Below are 19,983 nucleotides of genomic sequence, written 5' to 3'. Positions count from 1 at the left end.
GCGCTTTTAACAATGTAAATTGTGTCAAAGCAACTGCACAATATCAAAATCAAAATCCTCTGGCCAACAAACCAGCAGTTCAATTTAACTGCAGCAAAGTCAGATTGTAAGGTCTCAACTAGTTCCAGTGGTCATTTGGTAATTCTGTATGTTGTCTGAGCGTTGGCATCCTCTTAGGTCCTCTGAGGGGTTGGCATTATCTTTTCTCAGGTGTTCGGTCATCTCAGATCATTTAGGGGTTGGATCCAGACTGAAGCTTCTGTCATTCCTAATTACCACGGGATGTTAATCCCGTGGCAGAAACAGAGACAAATAGAGACATAATTAGCGTAGCTGCTGTTCCATCTAAGCAAAAATGATTTGTTCAACCCAAGCTAAAGAATAATAATAATGTACATTTGATCAGATATACTACAGTACAAGATTATAAAATGCATTATGTGAATGCTTGGCTAAAGAGATGTGTCTTTAATCTAGATTTAAACATAGAGAGTGTGTCTGAACCCCGAACGTTATCAGGAAGGCTATTCCAAAGTTTAGGAGCCAAATGTGAAAAAGCTCTACCTCCTTTAGTGGACTTTGCTATCCTAGGCAGTACCAAAAGTCCAGAGTTTTGCGACCTTAAGGAGCGGGTTGGATTGTAGCGTGGTAGAAGACAAGTTAGGTACGCAGGAGCTAAACCATTTAGGGCCTTATAGGCAAGTAATAATATTTTGTAAATGATACGGAACTGAATAGGTAGCCAGTGCAGAGACTGTAAAATTGGGGTAATATGATCATATTTTCTTGATCTGGTAAGAACTCTAGCCGCTGCATTTTGGACTATCTGTAGCTTGTTTATTGAAGATGCAGGACAACCAGCTAGCAGTGCATTACAATAGTCCAGTCTAGAGGTCATGAATGCATGGACTAGCTTTTCTGCATCAGAAACAGGAAGCATGTTTCGAAGCTTGGCAATGTTTCTAAGATGGAAGAATGCTGTTTTTGTAACATGGGAAATATGATTTTTAAAGGACAAGTTGCTGTCTAATATAACACCCAGATTTTTGACTTTAGAGGATGTGACAGTGCATCCGTCTAGTTGTAAATTGTAATCCAAGAGATTCTGTGTATTGTTTTTTGGTCCAATAAGTAATATCTCTGTCTTATCTGAATTTAATAGGAGGAAATTATTGGTCATCCAATCTTTTAAATTTTTTACACAATCTATTACCTTAGATAGTTTAGAAGTTTCACCTGGTTTTGTTGAGATATATAGTTGAGTATCATCAGCATAGCAATGAAAACTAATCCCGTATTTTCTAATAATATTACCAAGAGGCAACATGTATATTGAAAATAGAAGAGGACCTAGGACAGATCCTTGTGGTACTCCATACTTTACTGGTGATAATTGTGATGACTCTCCATTTAAATGAACAAAGTGGTAGCGATCGGACAGGTATGATTTAAACCATCTTAAAGCCTGCCCTTGAATACCAATATGGTTTTGTAGTCGATCTATGAGTATATCATGGTCTATAGTGTCAAACGCAGCACTAAGATCAAGTAATACTAGCAATGAGATGCAGCCTTGGTCTGAAGCAAGAAGCAAGTCATTTGTAATTTTAACAAGTGCAGTTTCTGTGCTATGGTGAGGCCTGAAACCTGACTGAAATTCTTCAATTCTTCATTTTCTCACACTAGGGCTGGAAAATATAGATATATAATATATATATTAATAATAAATAACATAAATACGTCATCCATCTTTATGTATTTATTTTTTCAGATAGATGTAATATTTAATGTAAAAATCTATCTTAAAAGCTTGTTTTTACACTGTTTTTCACCAAATGAACACGTAAAAGAGTGATATTTACTGAGATGTATGGTTGTGCTCAAAATTGGCTTAAATTATTTAATTTATTTATTTTAGCTATCTATGATATATGTATTTGTCTGTCTATTTATTATTTGTTTATATATTTATTTTTTATTCTAATTTTAAGCAAACATCATTGTAGTCAAGTAGACTCAAAATAACGTCAGAAGTCAAATGTAGTAAAAATACTGTAAACATAGTACAAATGTAGCTTAAAAAATCTATTTTTGCACAGTTTTTCATTAAATGAACATGTGGAAGGGTAATATTTACTGAGGTATATGATTTTGCTCAAAATCAAATATTTTAATTTTATTTATTTATTTATCCATGATCTATTTAATTATCTGTCCATTTATTAGTTGTTTAGGTATTTATTTTCTATTGTCATTTTAATCAAACAGTCACTGTAGTCAGGAATACCTAAAATATTTAATTTAAGAAGTAAAATACAGTAAAAATCTCACTTTAAAATATCAAGGCCTTTTTTTGCACAGTTTTTTTTGTGGAAAGAGTGATATTTAATCATTTTTACATTTATATGCACCAATATTAGATGTGCTTTGGTAGAGGTTTCACTATAAATAAAATTGCAACCTCTCCCTTATGCATTACGTCTATTAAACATCAGTCCTGGTCTAATCAGAGTCTTTATAAATATAATCAGACTATTATAATTAGAAGTCTCAGCCTGTGTATTGGCTAGGAAAGTCTAGAGAGGTTGTAATCAGCTGTCTGTTCACCGGTATAATTAGTTAGGCCTGGTTTCATGGGTTAGAGCGCAGCTGAAATTGCCAGACTGCTGCGTGCAGTTTGCTTTGGACCCAAAGAGCAAATGTAGGTTTGGTTGGTTTACTTTAGTGTCACTCAAACTGCCTTTCTCTCTACTTTTCTGTCTCTTCGCTTCAGTCTGTCTTCCCTTTAGCTTCTCGAAGGCCGTCTGTGGTCGACCTGTCATGATTCAGCCTATCTCAGGCGCTTTTCCAGAATCTAGTGTGCTGCCTACATAGGCAGCATTTTTAGGCATCCCAAAGGAAGTCAGTGTAGTTATGTTTACTTTTAAGGTACCTTTTTTTGCCTGAATTCAGAAGTAACATAGCATGTATTGTTTGTTCATATATTCTTTGTAACACTTCATCTCAGTTGCTTTATTCTCCTCTGTGGGCTCTTTTTCTTGTGGCGTCCCTTGTTTTCCAGCCTGTGGTTGTAGAAAATGACAGAGCAGTCCTGATATCCGTCTAGCATGACATGAGTACATCGTTCTGTCTGAAATATGCACTCTGTGTTGTGGTCTGTTGCTAGAGAGAACGACTCTCAAAAGATCTCTGTCCTCGACTCTTCAAATGTCAGGCTTGACTTCAGCATTGTTTTGTTTCGATGAAAGAGGCTTGAAAGTCTGTGTTTTTGAGAGCTGCTTGATTCCAGCTATCACTCAAAACACTTTGAGGCTTTCAGAACTATTATTTTTGACAAGTGTAGTTTGATCAATACAGCACTGCAATCATGCTAAAATACGACTCTTCACCTGCTTCTCGTAACACCTGTTTTGCTCTTATCCGACTGAAAGTGGCAAAATTGTGTGCATGACTGGTTTAAAGGTGTTTTTTATGGAAGCCTGTTTCTGCCATGGAATTAAAAAAGGTAATTACGACATTTTATAATGAAATGAGTTAATTTCACTCAACTAATGATGAAAAGTACATTGGACTTAATAGAAATAAGTCTGTAAACTCAAAATGTCATTGTAGTAAGGTGAACTTAAAATTATTGCATTTTGTAGTTCCCAGCATGCTTTGCATCAGACAAAAAGGAAAATAAATGTAGAAATGAAGTGTTATTTTGTGTGTTTTTGCACAAGATTAACATAGAGAGACATAAGTTAGTACTTAAATGTTGTGTCATGTTAGTATTTATGTTGGTTTTGTAGTGTTACCGTTGTGGTGAAGAGTAAAGCCTGTGGTTAGGTTAAGGATGGACAGCAAAACGTCAAGACTGTATATACTGCATGTTTTATGATTATTTACATGCAAGTGTTGTCGTGAGTCTTATAGATAACTACATTAGCATGTGCCAGTGTGCTGTTGCTAACTAGTACTAAACTATAAAGTTGTAGGCTATATAATTATCATTGTGATAAGTGGGGTGGGATTTTTGGAAGCAAGGCTTGGCTTGGCTCCCATTGCTTTAAGCCCCACTTGTCATAAAAGTCATAATTTTAAGCTGTACTAATTAAAAAATGTTTTAAGTTTCCTCAAATGTTTTGAGTATTCTAAACTTATCAGGTTTTGCGGTGTAGAATTCAGTTACATCTCGGAATTATGGCTTATTTTTCTCTGAATTCCGAGTTTACATCTCGCAATTTTGACCTTTTTCTCTGAATTCTGAGTTTGCATCCTGACTTCTTTTCAGTTGAGAGTTAAAAAGTCACAGTTACTTTTTTATCATTTTTATTCTGTGGCAGAAAGAGACGTCTATAGTTTTCACTTTCAGCTGTAAATGACGATGTTGGTCTTCGTTGTCTCTCTGTCTCAAGGAAGGAAAGAGTGGTCGTAGAATTTATAGTTTGTTTTGCAAATGATTCGTGACACAAGTCTCTCTGTGCCAAGCCACCGATCATGAAGGATTTACAGCTGTTTGGGTAAGATGGTATGTAGGGCTGCACGATTAATCGAAAAAAAATCACGATCTCGAGTCATACATAAATGTGATCTCATTTCTAAATGACGGCGATTCACTTCCGTGTACTTCCCTGCATTCAGATCATGCTGCATTCACGCGCTATTGGTCACTCACACAGTAACAAAACACTATTAATTCACCAATCAATCATAAATCTCTATCACTTTTCTCCTCGCCCTCATTGGCCACGTTCCGCTGTCACTCACGTGACGTGTAACAAAACGGAGTCAAATAGAGCGGCATTTAATACACAGCCGTAGTTCACTGACAAGCTAGGCAATATCGCGTTCATTATCGAAGGCGAAATATCTGCGATAATGAAAGCGATATTGCGTAGCTTGTCAGTGATCTACAGCTCTGTGTATTAAATTCTGCTCCATCTGAAAGCAGGTGAAGGGGATTTACCGCTAATCAAGGAACCAGCTTTACTGACTAGATGCGCGTGCATATCACGTTCGATATATCGCCCAGCCCTACTGTGAAGCTGATTTGAATCGCTCTGTATTGTATAAAGTGCTATAGAAATATGTAAACGTGAACTCGCTGCTAAAAGGCACTGCACACTCTGTTGAGATACTTTGCATGTCGGTCAGATGACCTCTTCTTGTCTAAGTGGGTGTTTTTGGCCAGGATAAACTGCAGCTCACACATTTCTTTAGCTGTGACCTCATCGGTCATCGCTCTCGTCAGAGGTTGCTCTGACCAGACGCTTGTGACCCCAGTGGGTGTTGAAAGAGAGCGGAGGTGTGACTAGGGCACGCTGACATCCTGTTTTCTGGCGTTCCACTCTATTTCATCGCCTTTTTAGACACTAGATGTCTTTGTTTTGCTCTTCATCAGTGGGAGAGAGTGAGTGGGAGAAGAGAGGAAGACAGTGAGGGAAAGACGCTGTTCACAATAATGTACTATCATACTGTGTGTTTCTACAGTAAATAGTATGTCTACTTGCACTGAATGCATTGAATGTCCAGATGACTAAAATGCACAGTATGCAATAAAGCGCACTCTGTGAGATATTGTATCCCATAATGCAGCAAATAGATGAGTTTCCAGAATCCTCTAGTTATTTCACCTAAAGTGGCACAAATCAATCCCAGCTCATCAGGTTTCTTTAACAGCAAGAAAATAATAATAAAAAACAGTAAGATAAAAGAGAAAAGAAAGAGTGGAGAAGCAGTGTTTAATCAGTGCTGTGAACAGCGTGTAATGAAAATACATCTGAGACCCATTGTCGTGTATTATTATTGAGCTCTGCTAATTAGTTTTCATTCTCTTAATGGTGTTCAGGGTTTACAGTGAAAACCATTTGTGGATTTTGTCACATTTTTAATCTAAACTCAATCTCGGTGGCTCTATTTGTTTTTATTGAGATGACTGAATCAATCTTTTGTTAGGAGAGCATCAGTCAGCTCAAGTTAAGGTTACGCGTGCCTGTCAGTTTCACTGGGGCTGTTAACTTGATCATTTCAGATGTTTATCGACCTGTTAACAGTGTTTTCTGCTCTGTGAAGAAGCTAGGCGAGATTTAGAGGATGTGCAATATATTTGCAATTAGTTTACTGTCAATATGTGCAACAGCTAGTGCTTGTGGGACATTTAAAAAAGTTTTGTTGTTTGTGTGTGATCAGGAGAGCCGTACCTGCTCGGTGCCCAGCGCAGGTGTCCCGGCGGTGGGATGCAGGATCCCGCGGGTGTCCGTCCGTTCCCGCCTGCTGACGAAGGCCTCAGACTCAGCCTGGCTAAAGGGTTCTCCATGTCCCTCCCATCATCCCCTCTCTTGCCCCGGCAGACGTACGTGATGGCGGCTCGCCCGAGCAAGAAGTCTCCAGGTGGGATATTTATCATTTTATCCATTTAAATGCATCGAAATGTCTGGACAGCAGCAGTTTTTTTTGGCTGAGCGATGGGTTGCGCTGGTTTGCCAACAGCTGCTGTTCTGTAATTCAGTTTGGTTTTGCTAGCGGTGCAGAAATGACAAACTTGAACGGTGAAGTTTCAGAGTGAATCTCACAAGAACATTTCCAGGTCACCCTGAAATGAAAAGAAATAAATAAAGATGTTATATTTTTATTTTAGGACCGTTTTTGGTCACACTTCACATGAGGCCCTTATGAATAATGCATTATAAAGGTATTCATAATAAATGTTATAATGCATTATATATTTTATAAATAATTATTTATATGTTTATACTATATATTTTTATATGTCTGCATTATATGTGCAGATTCCTTGTTACACCTGGAATTGGTTTCTTGTCATGTGTTTTAGTGCATTATATTTTTCTGTGTAATAATGACTAGATAAGCATTATAATGTATTTTAACTGTGGTTACAATTATTAATGAGATCATACAGTCTATTATAAAGTGAATTACAAGGTATGTTGCCAAATGTTTTTTTTTTGCATTCTGAAATTGTTATTAAATTCTTGTTACTGCAATACAGTAATTTTGTTACAATTATTAATTAAATAATTAATAATTTAATTTTTTTTAAATCAGCATAAATTAAAGACCGTATATAAATAGATATATTCAAACCTATTTATTATATTAGATTAGATTTATGTATTACAGATTTTTTGGTATCACAGTAATGAGAATGTTTTTTTTATTTTTATCTGTGATGAAAATAGGTGAAAAACATTTGCTTAATTGTGATAAAAATAATGATCTTGAAAGATTTTGAGTTCATATTAAGGTTGGAGACTTGTTTTCTTCTGTTTCTACATTTTAAATTGTTCATCCAGCTGTATAAATGTGTGTTCGTTCTTGTGCATTTGTTTAGTTTTGTCTTTTTTTGTATGTAAGTTTGAAGTTCATTTGGATGTTGATTGAGTTAGTGTGTGTACATATAAACACAAGTGTGTGTGTGTGTGTGTGTGTTTAAACACAGTCTGAGGTGTTTTCACACCATCTCTGTGTTAAGGACAAGGCCATGAGCAGCTGAGATCCTCAAAGGGTTTGCTGCTTGTCTCTGGCTTTGTTTTTGAAGGATTTAGCACAGCGGATTGAAACCCTTTCAGTGGTCGTTTTGGCCTCTCGCTCACATCTGCTCCTCATGTGTGTGGATTCAGCAGCTCTCTTTGAACAGGGGATTGATGCTTTGAAGGCACCGGAAGCAGGCGACGCGCTTGAATGAATTTGCCCTTTGCACATTTCATTAGTCTGACAATTAAAGATAGATAAACGTCCAAATGAGATCCCCCTGGAGTACCGGATCCTCAGGGAGGGATTTATTACAGACGTCAGAAACACGCAAGACTGAGGGTTTGTTTTGACCTCCACAAATCTCAAAAATGTTGGTTGGGACAGTTGCATGTAGTTTTAAACTCATATTTAATCATTTTACTTTGCACTAAGGATCAAAAGTTTGGGGTCAGTAATACTTTTTTTACAAAAAAACAACAACTTTTATTCAGCAGGAATGAATTAAATTGATCAAAAGTGGCAATAAAGACGTTTACAATGTTACAAAAGATTTCTTGTTCTTTTGAACTTTCTATTCATCAAAGAATCAAGTTTCCACAAAAATATTGGGAAAAAATATGTAACTGTTTTCAACATGGATGATAATCAGAAATGTTTCTTGAGCAGCAAATCAGTATATTAGAATGATTTCTGAAGATCATGTGACACTGAAGACTGGAGCTGAAAATTCAGCTTTGATCACTATTTATCTTTGTATATTTTTACTAAAATATTTTCTTATATATAAAATGGCTATGCTGAATGTTTTTGAGTGATGATTACGTTTTTGAAAATAGTGAAAAAATTAATTTTAATAGATGAAAATACTTCAAAGAATAATTGATTATTAATTCTAGTTCGTTGAATTATTTTCACAGAAATAAAATTTTTTGTCATTCTGAATATTTGAACATTTTTGTCATTCTAACCCATAATATTTCCATGAAGAGCCTTAGATGCTGACATGGCAATACAAATGAATAACTTCTACTACTAACCCATAATATTCCTTCAAATCACATGTTAGTTATGCATGAATTCTACTGTATGTCCTATTATAACGTCAGTGTTTATATCATGTAAACTGTTTATCTGTTCAAGCACAGGACTTTCTGGGAAAATCCTCACAGAGAGGAATTTAAAAATAACCAAAATTAGGTTCAGATGGACTTGATACTCCGACACAAACACCCCTGTTTAGATTGTGTAAGTAATAACATGGATAATGTGCGAGTTATTGTCTTAAACCCTGGATGATAATGACCGAATGGACTTTAATCGGCTGTGCTGAAGGGAATCTTTGGGAATGGTTGTTGTTATTAGGAGCATCAAAGGCCGGCTGATGAGTTTCATGTGGACAGTGTGTGGTCATTGCAGACCACAGGAAAATAAGACACGAGCTCATCTCAAAAAGCACAGGTACTTGTATGAAGCTAACTATTCTAGACAAACTATTCATTTTAAAGAGGCCATATATGGTGTGAAAGGTGTGCGTGTTTATGGGAGAGGATGTTCAGATCTTCACGAGGAGGTGCTGAATAGCAGGACGGGGCAGGAATCTCACCTCATTCTTTTTATGACTATTTTTCTGATGTTAGTAATGTGAAATAACAGATATGATGGAAATGATGTAGTGACAAATGAAATGTCTTATATTTGAGGTTCTTCTTTGTCTAGAGTCCAGCTCTGCTCGCTCTGGACATTCATTAAGAAACATCATCAGGTGCATTGTGGGATGCTTTTAAACACTAATGAAGGAAGAATATGTGTGATGAGCACATTTAAGCAGAAACATTCATATTAAAATATTTTTAAAATCACAGGAAACTAAAATTCACATTGAGGTGTGTTCAAACTTGATATTAATTGTTAACTCCAAAAATAAATAAAATAAATATATACAAAATAAAAGGCTATTCATGATTTAGTTTTTTGATAACCCTAATATATGTAAAATGAACAATAATAATAATAATAATAATAATAATGTGTGTATACATTTTATGTAAATGTATAAAAGATAAACAGTTAATAGTTAATTTTTTATTAATATTTTGTTTTGTTGATTGTGTGTGTGTGTGTGTATGTCAGGATCTTGGACCTGTTTTTGTTGTGTTTTGCTCCCCATGTGTTCTGTGACCCAGTTTCTCCCTCATGTTGATTTGTTAATTTGATCCCAGGTGTGTCTCCTTAGGTCTCTCGTTATCCTGTGTTTATAAGCCCCAGTCCTTTCAGTTAGTTTTGTCGGTCGTTGAATTGTCATCCCTGTCCGTGATGTGTTTCCTGTGCCTCCCATGCTCCTAGTTGGATTAAAGATTCTCGTGTTTGTGAATTCCTCGTCTCCGTGTCTTCGTGCTCCCGGGCAGAGTTGTAACAGAACGACCGACCTCATACCGAAGACGAGTTCACCGCTCAGGATGCTTGAGCTTGTGCCCGTCGTTTGCGGGGGTTCACGCCGCCGTTCGCGGCTCGCCCCTGCCCGTTCTGCGTGGGCTGTTGGGCTGCCTGTCGCGGCTTACCCAGGCCACCCGTTTTGGGGAGAACGGGTCGCCATTCGCCGCTCGCCCTTACCCACCGGCCAAAAGAAATTCGTCCCGCCTGAGACGGCGATGAATGTTCCGCCCGCGGCGAGGAGGATTCCGCCGCAAGGGGCGATGAACGTTGCGCCGTCCGCGCTGAAGAGGATCCCGCCGCCTATAACGGTTCACCCCGAACCACCGAGGAAGGAAAGACAGGTGCCGGTAGGGATTTTGATTGAGTTTGAGGGCATGTCAGTCCCTCCAGTGCCAGCTCCTCGCCAGTGCCATCCAGTGCCTGCTCCTCGTCTGTGCCCTCCTATCCCTGCACCTCGCAAGAGGGTCCCGTCCAGCCCTCCTGAGTTCCCGCTGGTTCCGCCCAGCCGTCCTGAAGTCCCGCTGGTTCCGCCCAGCCGTCCTGAAGTCCCGCTGGTTCCGCCCAGCCGTCCTGAAGTCCCGCTGGTTCCGCCCAGCCGTCCTGAAGTCCCGCTGGCTCCGCCCAGCCGTCCTGAAGTCCCGCTGGTTCCGCCCAGCCCTCCTGAGTTCCCGCTGGTTCCGTCCAGGCCTCCTGAGTTCCCGCTGGTCCCGCCCAGCTCTCCTGAGTTCCCGCTGGTCCCGCCCAGCTCTCCTGCGTCTCCACTGGTCCCGTCCAGCTCAGCTCTTCCCGAGCGCCCCCAAGTGTCCGCGCTTCCAGAGCGCCCTCCAGTGCCGGCTCCACGCACGTGCCCTCCAGTGCCGGCTCCACGCACGTGCCCTCCAGTGCCGGCTCCACGCACGTGCCCTCCAGTGCCGGCTCCACGCACGTGCCCTCCAGTGCCTGCTCCTCGAAGATCCCCACCCTCCCACCCACTCCTGCCTCCTCCACCGCTGTCGTCTGGCAGCCCCCCCGCTCGCCCTCAGCCCTCTATCGGTACGGTGCGAGCCCCGTGGGTCTGCTATCCTCCAGCGTTGCCGGGGCTGGAGTATCCCTTACCTCCGCCTCCAGCCTCCGAGGCCCGGACTCTGCCTCGGTCCGTAGACCCAGTGGCTCCACCTCGGCTCCTAGCTCCCTCGCCTCCACCGTCACTCCTCGATCCACCAGCTCCACCGGGCTCCCTCGTCCCTCCGGCTCCGCCTTGGTCGGGCGTCGACCCGCCATCGCCTCTGGACTCCTCTCCTCTGGCTGCGCCTCGTCGCTCCGTCCCACCGGCTCCGTTGGGCTCCTTCCTCCCTCCAGCTCCACCTTGGTCCTCAGTCGCTCCGGCTCTGCCGCGGATCTCCGGGTCTCCGCCTCCACCTCGGTCACCAGAGCCCTCGGCTCCACCCTGTCCCCCCGGATCCTCGGCATCACCCTGGCTCGTTGGCTCTCCGTCTCCGCCTCGGGCTCCTCCACCACCTGCTCCGCCGCCGTTGGTCGGCCCCCTGGAGTCGGCGGCCATCCCTCCTCCATGGCTCCTCCCTCCGTCGGCTCCACCGTGGGCCATCGTCACGGCTGTGGCCTGGGTCCAGCTGAGCGCCTCCTGCTCCGGGTCTCTCCTGTCTCTTCCCTGGCTCCTCCCTCCTTCGTCACCGCCTTGGTCTCTGTCTGCCGGCCCCCTCCCGGGTATCCGCCCTCCTCCTGAGCCGCCTCCCAAGTTCCCACCCGCCCCTCCCCTTTGGATGTTTCTATGGTGCGAGGACGCACCTTCCGGGAGGGGGGCGATATGTCAGGATCTTGGACCTGTTTTTGTTGTGTTTTGCTCCCCATGTGTTCTGTGACCCAGTTTCTCCCTCATGTTGATTTGTTAATTTGATCCCAGGTGTGTCTCCTTAGGTCTCTCGTTATCCTGTGTTTATAAGCCCCAGTCCTTTCAGTTAGTTTTGTCGGTCGTTGAATTGTCATCCCTGTCCGTGATGTGTTTCCTGTGCCTCCCATGCTCCTAGTTGGATTAAAGATTCTCGTGTTTGTGAATTCCTCGTCTCCGTGTCTTCGTGCTCCCGGGCAGAGTTGTAACAGTGTATGTGTTTGTGTATATACAGTATATGACAGACCTAATAAACTTATTTGATTTGATTGCAGATGTATTTAATTGCTAAAAGTACTGCGGTTTCTCTTATGATTAAGAACTAGTCCATTTGAATGACATATTCAAGATTTTTTTTAAATTGTTTTGTAAATGATTATGGTCATTTAAAAGATTAAATGAGTAAAAGTAAATGAGACATTTCATGTTCACCAGACTACCACTTTTGATGCATGCCGAATTACCTGCCCGAAAACATTACTTCAAACAAGCTGTTTGACCTTGTCATATCTGCATAGATGGATCTCAGAATAGTGTAGGTAGTTGAAAGCATATTTTCCAGTACTGTGAAAAACACTGCACAGAAACGACAGCTCAATCCAACACTCAACTTCTGTTATCTTGTACACACTGGGAGGTGCAGTGATATGAGTTCAGCCAAACTCAGAGCGTAAACGCTTTCAAATAGACTCTGATTTCAGCGTCGCACTCAGAACTTCATTACCTCAGTCCTGCAGCTCATTTCCTCTCAGCTGAAGTAATAACGTTGAACTGTGGCGGCCTCCTTTTAAGCTAAACCGCTATTTCCCCAAACCGGCGGGTTATTGATCCTATTAAAGCCATATCACATGAGGCTGGCACATATTATGTGCTGCTTTCATCAGGAGAGAGCCACACGTGTTCCACCTCGTCCTCTTTACCTCCTTACTGACCTCTGCTGGAGTGTTTGTGTCATTACCTCTCAAGGTCGAAGGTCAGGAATACTTTTCCTCATGGTCCAGTCCATGTTGAATTTGTTTGAGTAACAGCGAGGCTTTCCAGTGATGTAGTGTGTTGGAGGTGGATGGTGTTAGCAGATGTTGAGAAGGTCTTCAGAGAGATGGGAGATGAAGTATCTTTCAGGATGTCGGGTTGATTGAAGTTTTGTTTAGTGCCTCAACATATGCTTTTCTTTTACAGTTTATATTAATAAAGCGTGTTTGTCTGTTTATGTGTTTTTTTATGTGTCTCAGAAATGTTGTGATCACTGCTGCACACTGTAATCAAGAGCAAACTTAGTCTCAGTTTTAGACATTTCGAAGCACCAAGTTCCTTCCAGCGCTTCGACTTTCACACTTAAACCATCTGTCTAGCTGTTAGTCCATTTAACATGTCTTACATGCGTTCAGCTATCATGTGTACTTAGAGACAGATCCAGAAATGCATTACCATCTGGCCATCACAATTACTAAAACAGACGTACATTACAGAGATGTACTGTATAAGGAAGCACATTCCTGTGATTGTATTCCTGCATGTATTACTTTTTTTCTTTTTTTTTTTGCACACACACACACACGCACACACACACACACACATGTTGGTTTTTGTGGTTTATGGGGACTCTCCATAGGCGTAATGGTTTTTATACTGAACAAACTGTGTGTGCTATTGCCCTACACCAACCCTACACCTAAACTTAGCCCTCACAGGAGACTTTGTGCATTTTTAGATTTTCAAAAAAACACCATTTAGTATGTTTTTTAAGCCTTTTGAATTACGGGGACATAGGCAGTGTCCTCATAAACCACCTTCATATTGTAATACCTCTGTCATACCCATGTCATTATACACAGTTGTGTCCTCATAAACCACATAAACATGCACACACACACACATATATATTATAATATTTTATTAAAAGTATAATATTTATTTATTATTCTATTATTCTTAGATTTTGTATTTTATATTACATATTTAATACAAATATCTTTCTATCTATCTGCCTATCTAACTGATTTATGTTTTTTATTGGATAAAATTTGCATTTATTAAAGATGGCAATCATATTACTTTGCATTTGAATTCAACATTGGTGAATTTTAAATAATTTCTGTACTTTGAGTGGAGATACATTTTTGATACATACATTTGCGTCTCCAGGTGCTACAATAAAAATCTGACTATTCATTCTGAAATACACAAACATTTTTGAATGTTTCAGAGTTCACAAGGTTCTGCAGAACATGTTGGATTGGAGCTCAATTTGGCATAGTTGGCGTTGGTGTGACAGCGACCAGCCAACGGAATAAAACGGCCTCAGAGCAGATCTGGATGACAGCTTCCTCTGTTCAGTATTTCACTTCACAAAAGTGAACTTCCATCTGTGGACGTCACTTCAGTCTGAATACGTGACGGCTGATATTTCAGAGTAAAGAGCAGTATTGTCACACTGCTCTCTTTCTTCCGTGGCTTTTGTTGTCCGTACAGAAGATCTTGTGTCTGGGGAGAACGACTCAAATGTGAGGGTGTCATGAGGTCTTTGACTTTGCTCCATGTCTTTTAAAGTCTGTCATTCTACTTGTGTAGAACACAAAAGTCTGAGTTGCAGAAGAAAAAAATCTTTCATTTTTTAAAAGTGTTGTATTTAGTTTATATATATATATATATATATATATATATATATATATATATATATATATATATATATATATATATATATATATATATATATATATAAAAATTCAGTGAGCTCATTTCGTTGCATTATGGAATGTAAAAATCTTACATTTTCTCCAGTAGAGGAATTGATTTAAAATTTTTTTTTAATATTTATATATTTTAATATTTATATACACAAAACTCTGACTTTTTGAAAGTTTTTGAGCAGTAAACTTTTTAGTGTTTTTTTATTTTATTTTAAGAAGTCTCTTCTGCTCACCAAGCCTGCATTTATTAGATCCAAAATACAGCAAAATCAGTAATATTGTGAAAAAACTGAAATAACTGCCCTTTGAATATATTTTAAAATGTAATTTTTAAAATAGTCATATTTAAAGTATGTGTTTATGTGTGTGTGTGTATATACACGTATATACACACATATACACATATACAGTGCCCTCCAAAAGTATTGGAACAATAAAGGCAAAATTGCTCTGTTGGCTGTGGAGTCAAGACATTTACTAATATGATTAAAAGATGAATATGAGACAAAACTACATAATGTCACATTTTATTATTGGGTGATTCAACACATACATGTTTTAGCAGCTAAGACGTTCAGCACTTTTAGAGTTTCATCCCTCTATCTGATGTGAGCATAAGTATTGGAGCAGTTGCCTCTCAGGTCTTTCTAAGTGATCAGCTGTGTCCTGTTGCATTAATTCTTCAGATATTAAAAGCAGGGAATGTGTCGTATCAGTTATATCCATTACTTCTGTATTCTGAATCTTGCATTCGATGATGACACACAAACCAGGATGAAGATGGGGGAGCTGACTTTGAGAGAAAAGCAAGCAATTTGGATGCTAAAAGAAAAGAGGAAGTCAATTAGAGCTCTAGCAAAAACAAAGGGCATGGAGAAATCAAGAGTTTGGAAACCACCAGTGACACCAGCAACGATCTGATCGGCTGAGAAAACAACAGTATAGTTGAAGACAGACAAATCATAAAAGCTGTGAAAATGAATCCTAAAAGACGTGTCTTTAAAATCACCAACAACTTCCAGAAAGCTGGGGTGATGCTCTGACAATCTACTGTCCTCAGGAGACTTTGACACAGAATTACAGATGCTACACAGCAAGATGCAAACCTCTGACCAGCACCAAAAATAGAAAGACAAGATTAGAGTTTGCAAAAAAGCACAAAGTTGAGCCAGAAGAGTTTTGGAACTGTGTTTATGGACCGATGAGACAAAGATGAACCTTTATCTAAGTGATGGGAAAGCAGAAATGTGGAGAAGAAAAGGGAACTGCAATGATCTCAAGCATACAGCCTCATCTGTAAAGCATGGTGGAGGTGGTGTCATGGCATGGGCATGCATGGCTGTCTCTGGAACAGGCCCTCTCAACTTTACTGATGACTTAATGTATGATGACAGTAGCAGAATGAATTTGGAAGGGTACAAAACCATCTTGCCTACCAATATTCAAGGAAATGCCACCAGATTCATTGGGAAGTGCTTCATATTGCATCAGGACAATGACCCAAAACACCCTGCCAGTTCAGTCAAGGAATTTATAAGGGCAAAGAAATGGAAAGTGTTTGATTGCCCAAGTCTATCTCCAGATTTAAATCTGATTGAACATGAATTTCACCAGCTGGAGAGGAGAGTAAAGGCAGAAACTCCCAAAACAAACAACAATTGGAATTGGCTGCATTAAAGGCTGGGAAAAGTATTTCAAAGAGTCTGGTGATGTCTATGGGTCACAGACTCACTGCTGTGATTGTGCGCAAGGATCTGCAACTAAATAATAGCTTTTAATCTTTTATATCTGCCTTATGTTCAACTGTCCCAATACTTATGCTCTCATCAATGAGTGGGATGAACTCTAAAAGTGCTGTTCTTTTTATTTGGTAAAACATGTATGTGTTGAAACGGCTAATAATAAAATGTGACATTCTGTAGTTTTGTCCCATATTAATCTTTTAATCATATTTGCAAATGTCTTGACTCCACAGCCAACAGAGCAATTTTGTCTTTACTGTTCCAATACTTTTGGAGGGGACTGTATATGTATATGTATACACACACATATATTAGGGCTGCACAAGCTAAAGCATTATTGCATTAATTAATTAACGCAGACAATTATTTTATTGTGCGTTAACGCAGTTTTTTATTATTATTATTTATTGCTCACTGTCTCTGAATACACACACAGACAAACCATGGGTCACAGGAGGGGTGGAATGTTGATCAGTATTGGCTTGGGATGGGTGTCATCTAAACCAATGAGAGCGTTCTGGGTGGGCCTTACACTGCAGGAGCGCTCTCATGAAGCGCTCACAACTTCATAAGTGGGAAATGACTTGCGCTCTCGCTCAGCACAATGGAGTGCATGCTTTAATAGTTTGTGGTTTATTATTTTGAGTCGTTTGGGATGTGGTAACACACGGCCCTCTCACAATATTTTGCTATAGTATGCTATAGTAATATAATGCTGCAGGTATCAGAAGTTCCGCGCTCCGGCACGGTTAGCGCTCACACTACATGCGTACTGCGCCTGAGCCCAACTGAACCGCACTTTGGCCCACCTCTTCTAACCGAGCCAGGGCCGGCTAAACGAACCCCAGCCCGAGCGCAGCTCAGAGCGATCACTTTAGTCAAACAAACCGGGCTTTGGGGGTCAAATGCGCTCGGGCACGTTTCAAAATGCCTACTGAGAATACACCCTTATTCTCCTGCATCCCGCACACGCAAATCTCTACCCACCCGCACATCATGTGTTGTCCTGCGCCACACTCTGCTGCATTGGGTCCCGCAATAGTGCAGGTCTCTACCCGGAAAGTGCCTGTTGTATTATGATCGAGGCTCTGGTCTCTGAGCGTAACTCGTTTTTCTATAACAAACTATAAAATATTTTCTATAAAAAACTTTAATGCCCTGGCAGTAGCAAATAGCTTTGGTTTTATGTTTAATTTGATTACATGAATGTTCTTAGTAGAGATTTACAATAAATATTTTAACTGCTACTGTGTAAAAGCAATACTGCTGTGAAAAAAGCACCTTATTTGTTAAAAGTGTTTGCAAACCTAATATTATTGCATTTTTGTTCATATAGCAATACTTTTAAATGAAAAAAGTGCACAATATACTACTTTTGAATTTTGAACTAATTTTGATTAAAAAAATTAATCGTTGCCCAGCACCAATATTTATATATTTTCTCTGAGATCATTGCAGTGCATTGTAGGATTACCTTGATTGGATGTGGCCAGCAGAAGGTATCTTAGGAAGCTAGTAAGCAGTATCATTATGACTGTGATCAGTGATTTATTTTTTTCCGTCTCTCTACCTCCCATTCTCCCTCTCATTTATATTCTTTGGCTCTTTATTTGCATGCATCTCAGATGTGCTGTTGGATCGCTGACTGCATTGATACCTGTTTGTGCTCTCCACCAGAGAGATGAGACATTTTAATCACAGATATGTGTGTGTGTGTGGATTTATTCTCTCTCTCCTGAAGCCAAAACTTGTACAAGAATTATGTGGAAGGAAATACATGTGTGCATTCAGTGAAAGCATGTGTGCTGTTCATATTTAATCTTGACTATATGTCACTATATCCAAATTTCATTAGTTAATAGCAGTAGCATTTTCAATTTAACAGCAAAATCAATACATTTACTTCTCAGCTCCACTGACACCAAATGTAAAAAGGGTTGTTTAATTTACATGCATATCATATGTATTACAGTACCATTAGAAATGGACTTGTGTGTCGTGTGCCCTTTCAACATTTGTTTACATTTCACTGCATGTATATGGCAGATAGATGGCAGTGTACATCATGAGAGCTGAAATGTGTGTGTGTCGAGATCTGGACACACTGACACATTAACTATCTCTGTGTGTGTGTCAGTAGAGATGCTTTAAAGGCTACACAGGAAGCACAGCTTCCCCTAACATTTCCCCTAATATTACGTTAGTTATGTAGTTTAATAATAATAATAATTTGTTACATTTATATAACGCTTTTCTAGGCACTCGAAGCGCTTTACATACAAGGAGGGAATCTCCTCAACCACCACCAGTGTGTAGCATCCACCTGGATGATGTAACGCCAGCCATAGTGCGCCAGAACGCCCACCACACACCAGCTTACTGGTGGAGAGGAGACAGAGTGATGAAGCCAATCAGTGTATGGGGATGATTAGGAGGCCATGATGGTCAGGTAACACCCCTACTCTTTTTCGAAGGACATCCTGGGATTTTTAATGACCACAGAGAGTCAGGACCTCGGTTTAACGTCTCATCGGAAGGACGGTGCATTTTACAGGATAGTGTCCCCGTCACTATACTGGGGTGTTAGGACCCACACAGACTACAGGGTGAGCACCCCCTGCTGGCCTCACTAACACCTCTTCCAGCAGCAGCCTAGTTTTCCCAGGAGGTCTCCCATCCAGGTACTGACCAGGCTCAACCCTGCTTAGCTTCAGTGGGCAACCAGTCTTGGGCTGCAGGGTGATATGGCTGCTGTCTCTCGAATATAGTTTACTATATTGATAGTAAAATCAGTCTTTACTTTAGTGTGTAAAACATCATTTGCTTTTCTACACTAAAATACTTACTTAAACACTTAAATATACTTATGAATGTATTTAATATTATTTATTCTATTTAATTAATCTGTTTATTTTTTACTTAATTAAATTATTTATGTGTTTATTTATTTATTTTAGTGGATATATGTAAAAGTATTGGTCCATAATTTACTATCATTGATAATATTATAGTTTTTGTTTACATTGAATTAGATTTTATGTTTTTGTTGTTTTAATTTTAGTTTGTTGTGTTTTTTAATTTACTAATTAATTTTTTCAGTGTTTATGTAGTTTTTATCAAATTTTAGTTTATTTAATTTAAATTTAAACTAACACATTTTTTAAAATGTTTCCCTGGAAACTAGCTGAATTAAAATGTGTTTTTATTTTATTTTATTTCAGTTAATGTTTATTTCAAGTAATTGTTTTTAGGCATTTATTAGATTTTATTTAATAGTAATAACCCTGCTGAGAAGCAGAAGACCTCAGCAGGCTTCTCCATTTGCTCTCCATTTAATCTCATTACCAAGGGTGCTCCGGTCAGGATTTTTCAGGCCAATCACCGATTGCCGATCACAGAAAGCAGTATCTGCTGATCCGATCACCGATACCGATCTGTTTAAAGCCATCTTTTTATCATGTAGAATTATTTATAGTGATACTCCAAATCAGTATTTTTAGACATTTATTCAGTGCCTGAATTCCCCTCTTAGGTGACTCTTTAATGTGAGGGGTGGAGGGGGGGCATTTTTAGACATTCTTTAAAAAATATACATTTATCACACCTAAATGTTTGATCATGCAGTGCATTTTTGTTTTTACAATTGTGCAATTGTTGCAGAAACGCTTACACACAGCACAAGCCTGATTTCACACATGGAGTCCACTACTGATCCATCTGTTTACCACAAACACAACATTTATCCATTTTTTTACAG

General features: G+C 39.6%; 1 protein-coding gene across 4 annotated transcripts in view; it reads left to right on the top strand.

Annotated features, from left to right (window-relative positions):
• Window positions 1–19,983, top strand: part of LOC306876487 (protein TANC1-like) — a 173,552-nt gene that overhangs the window by 45,328 nt on the left and 108,241 nt on the right. For all 4 annotated transcript variants that reach the window (XM_079427697.1, XM_079427695.1, XM_079427698.1 and 1 more), the window contains one exon: window positions 6,172–6,372. In XM_079427697.1, coding sequence (XP_079283823.1) covers window positions 6,172–6,372 — 201 coding nt within the window. The remainder of the gene's footprint in view (window positions 1–6,171; window positions 6,373–19,983) is intronic.

Source organism: Barbus barbus (assembly GCF_936440315.1).
Source record: "Barbus barbus genome assembly, chromosome: 10".
NCBI classification, from domain to species: domain Eukaryota; kingdom Metazoa; phylum Chordata; class Actinopteri; order Cypriniformes; family Cyprinidae; genus Barbus; species Barbus barbus.
The sequence above is the reverse complement of the archived record's forward strand: the minus strand, read 5'-3'. Positions and strand labels throughout refer to the sequence as shown.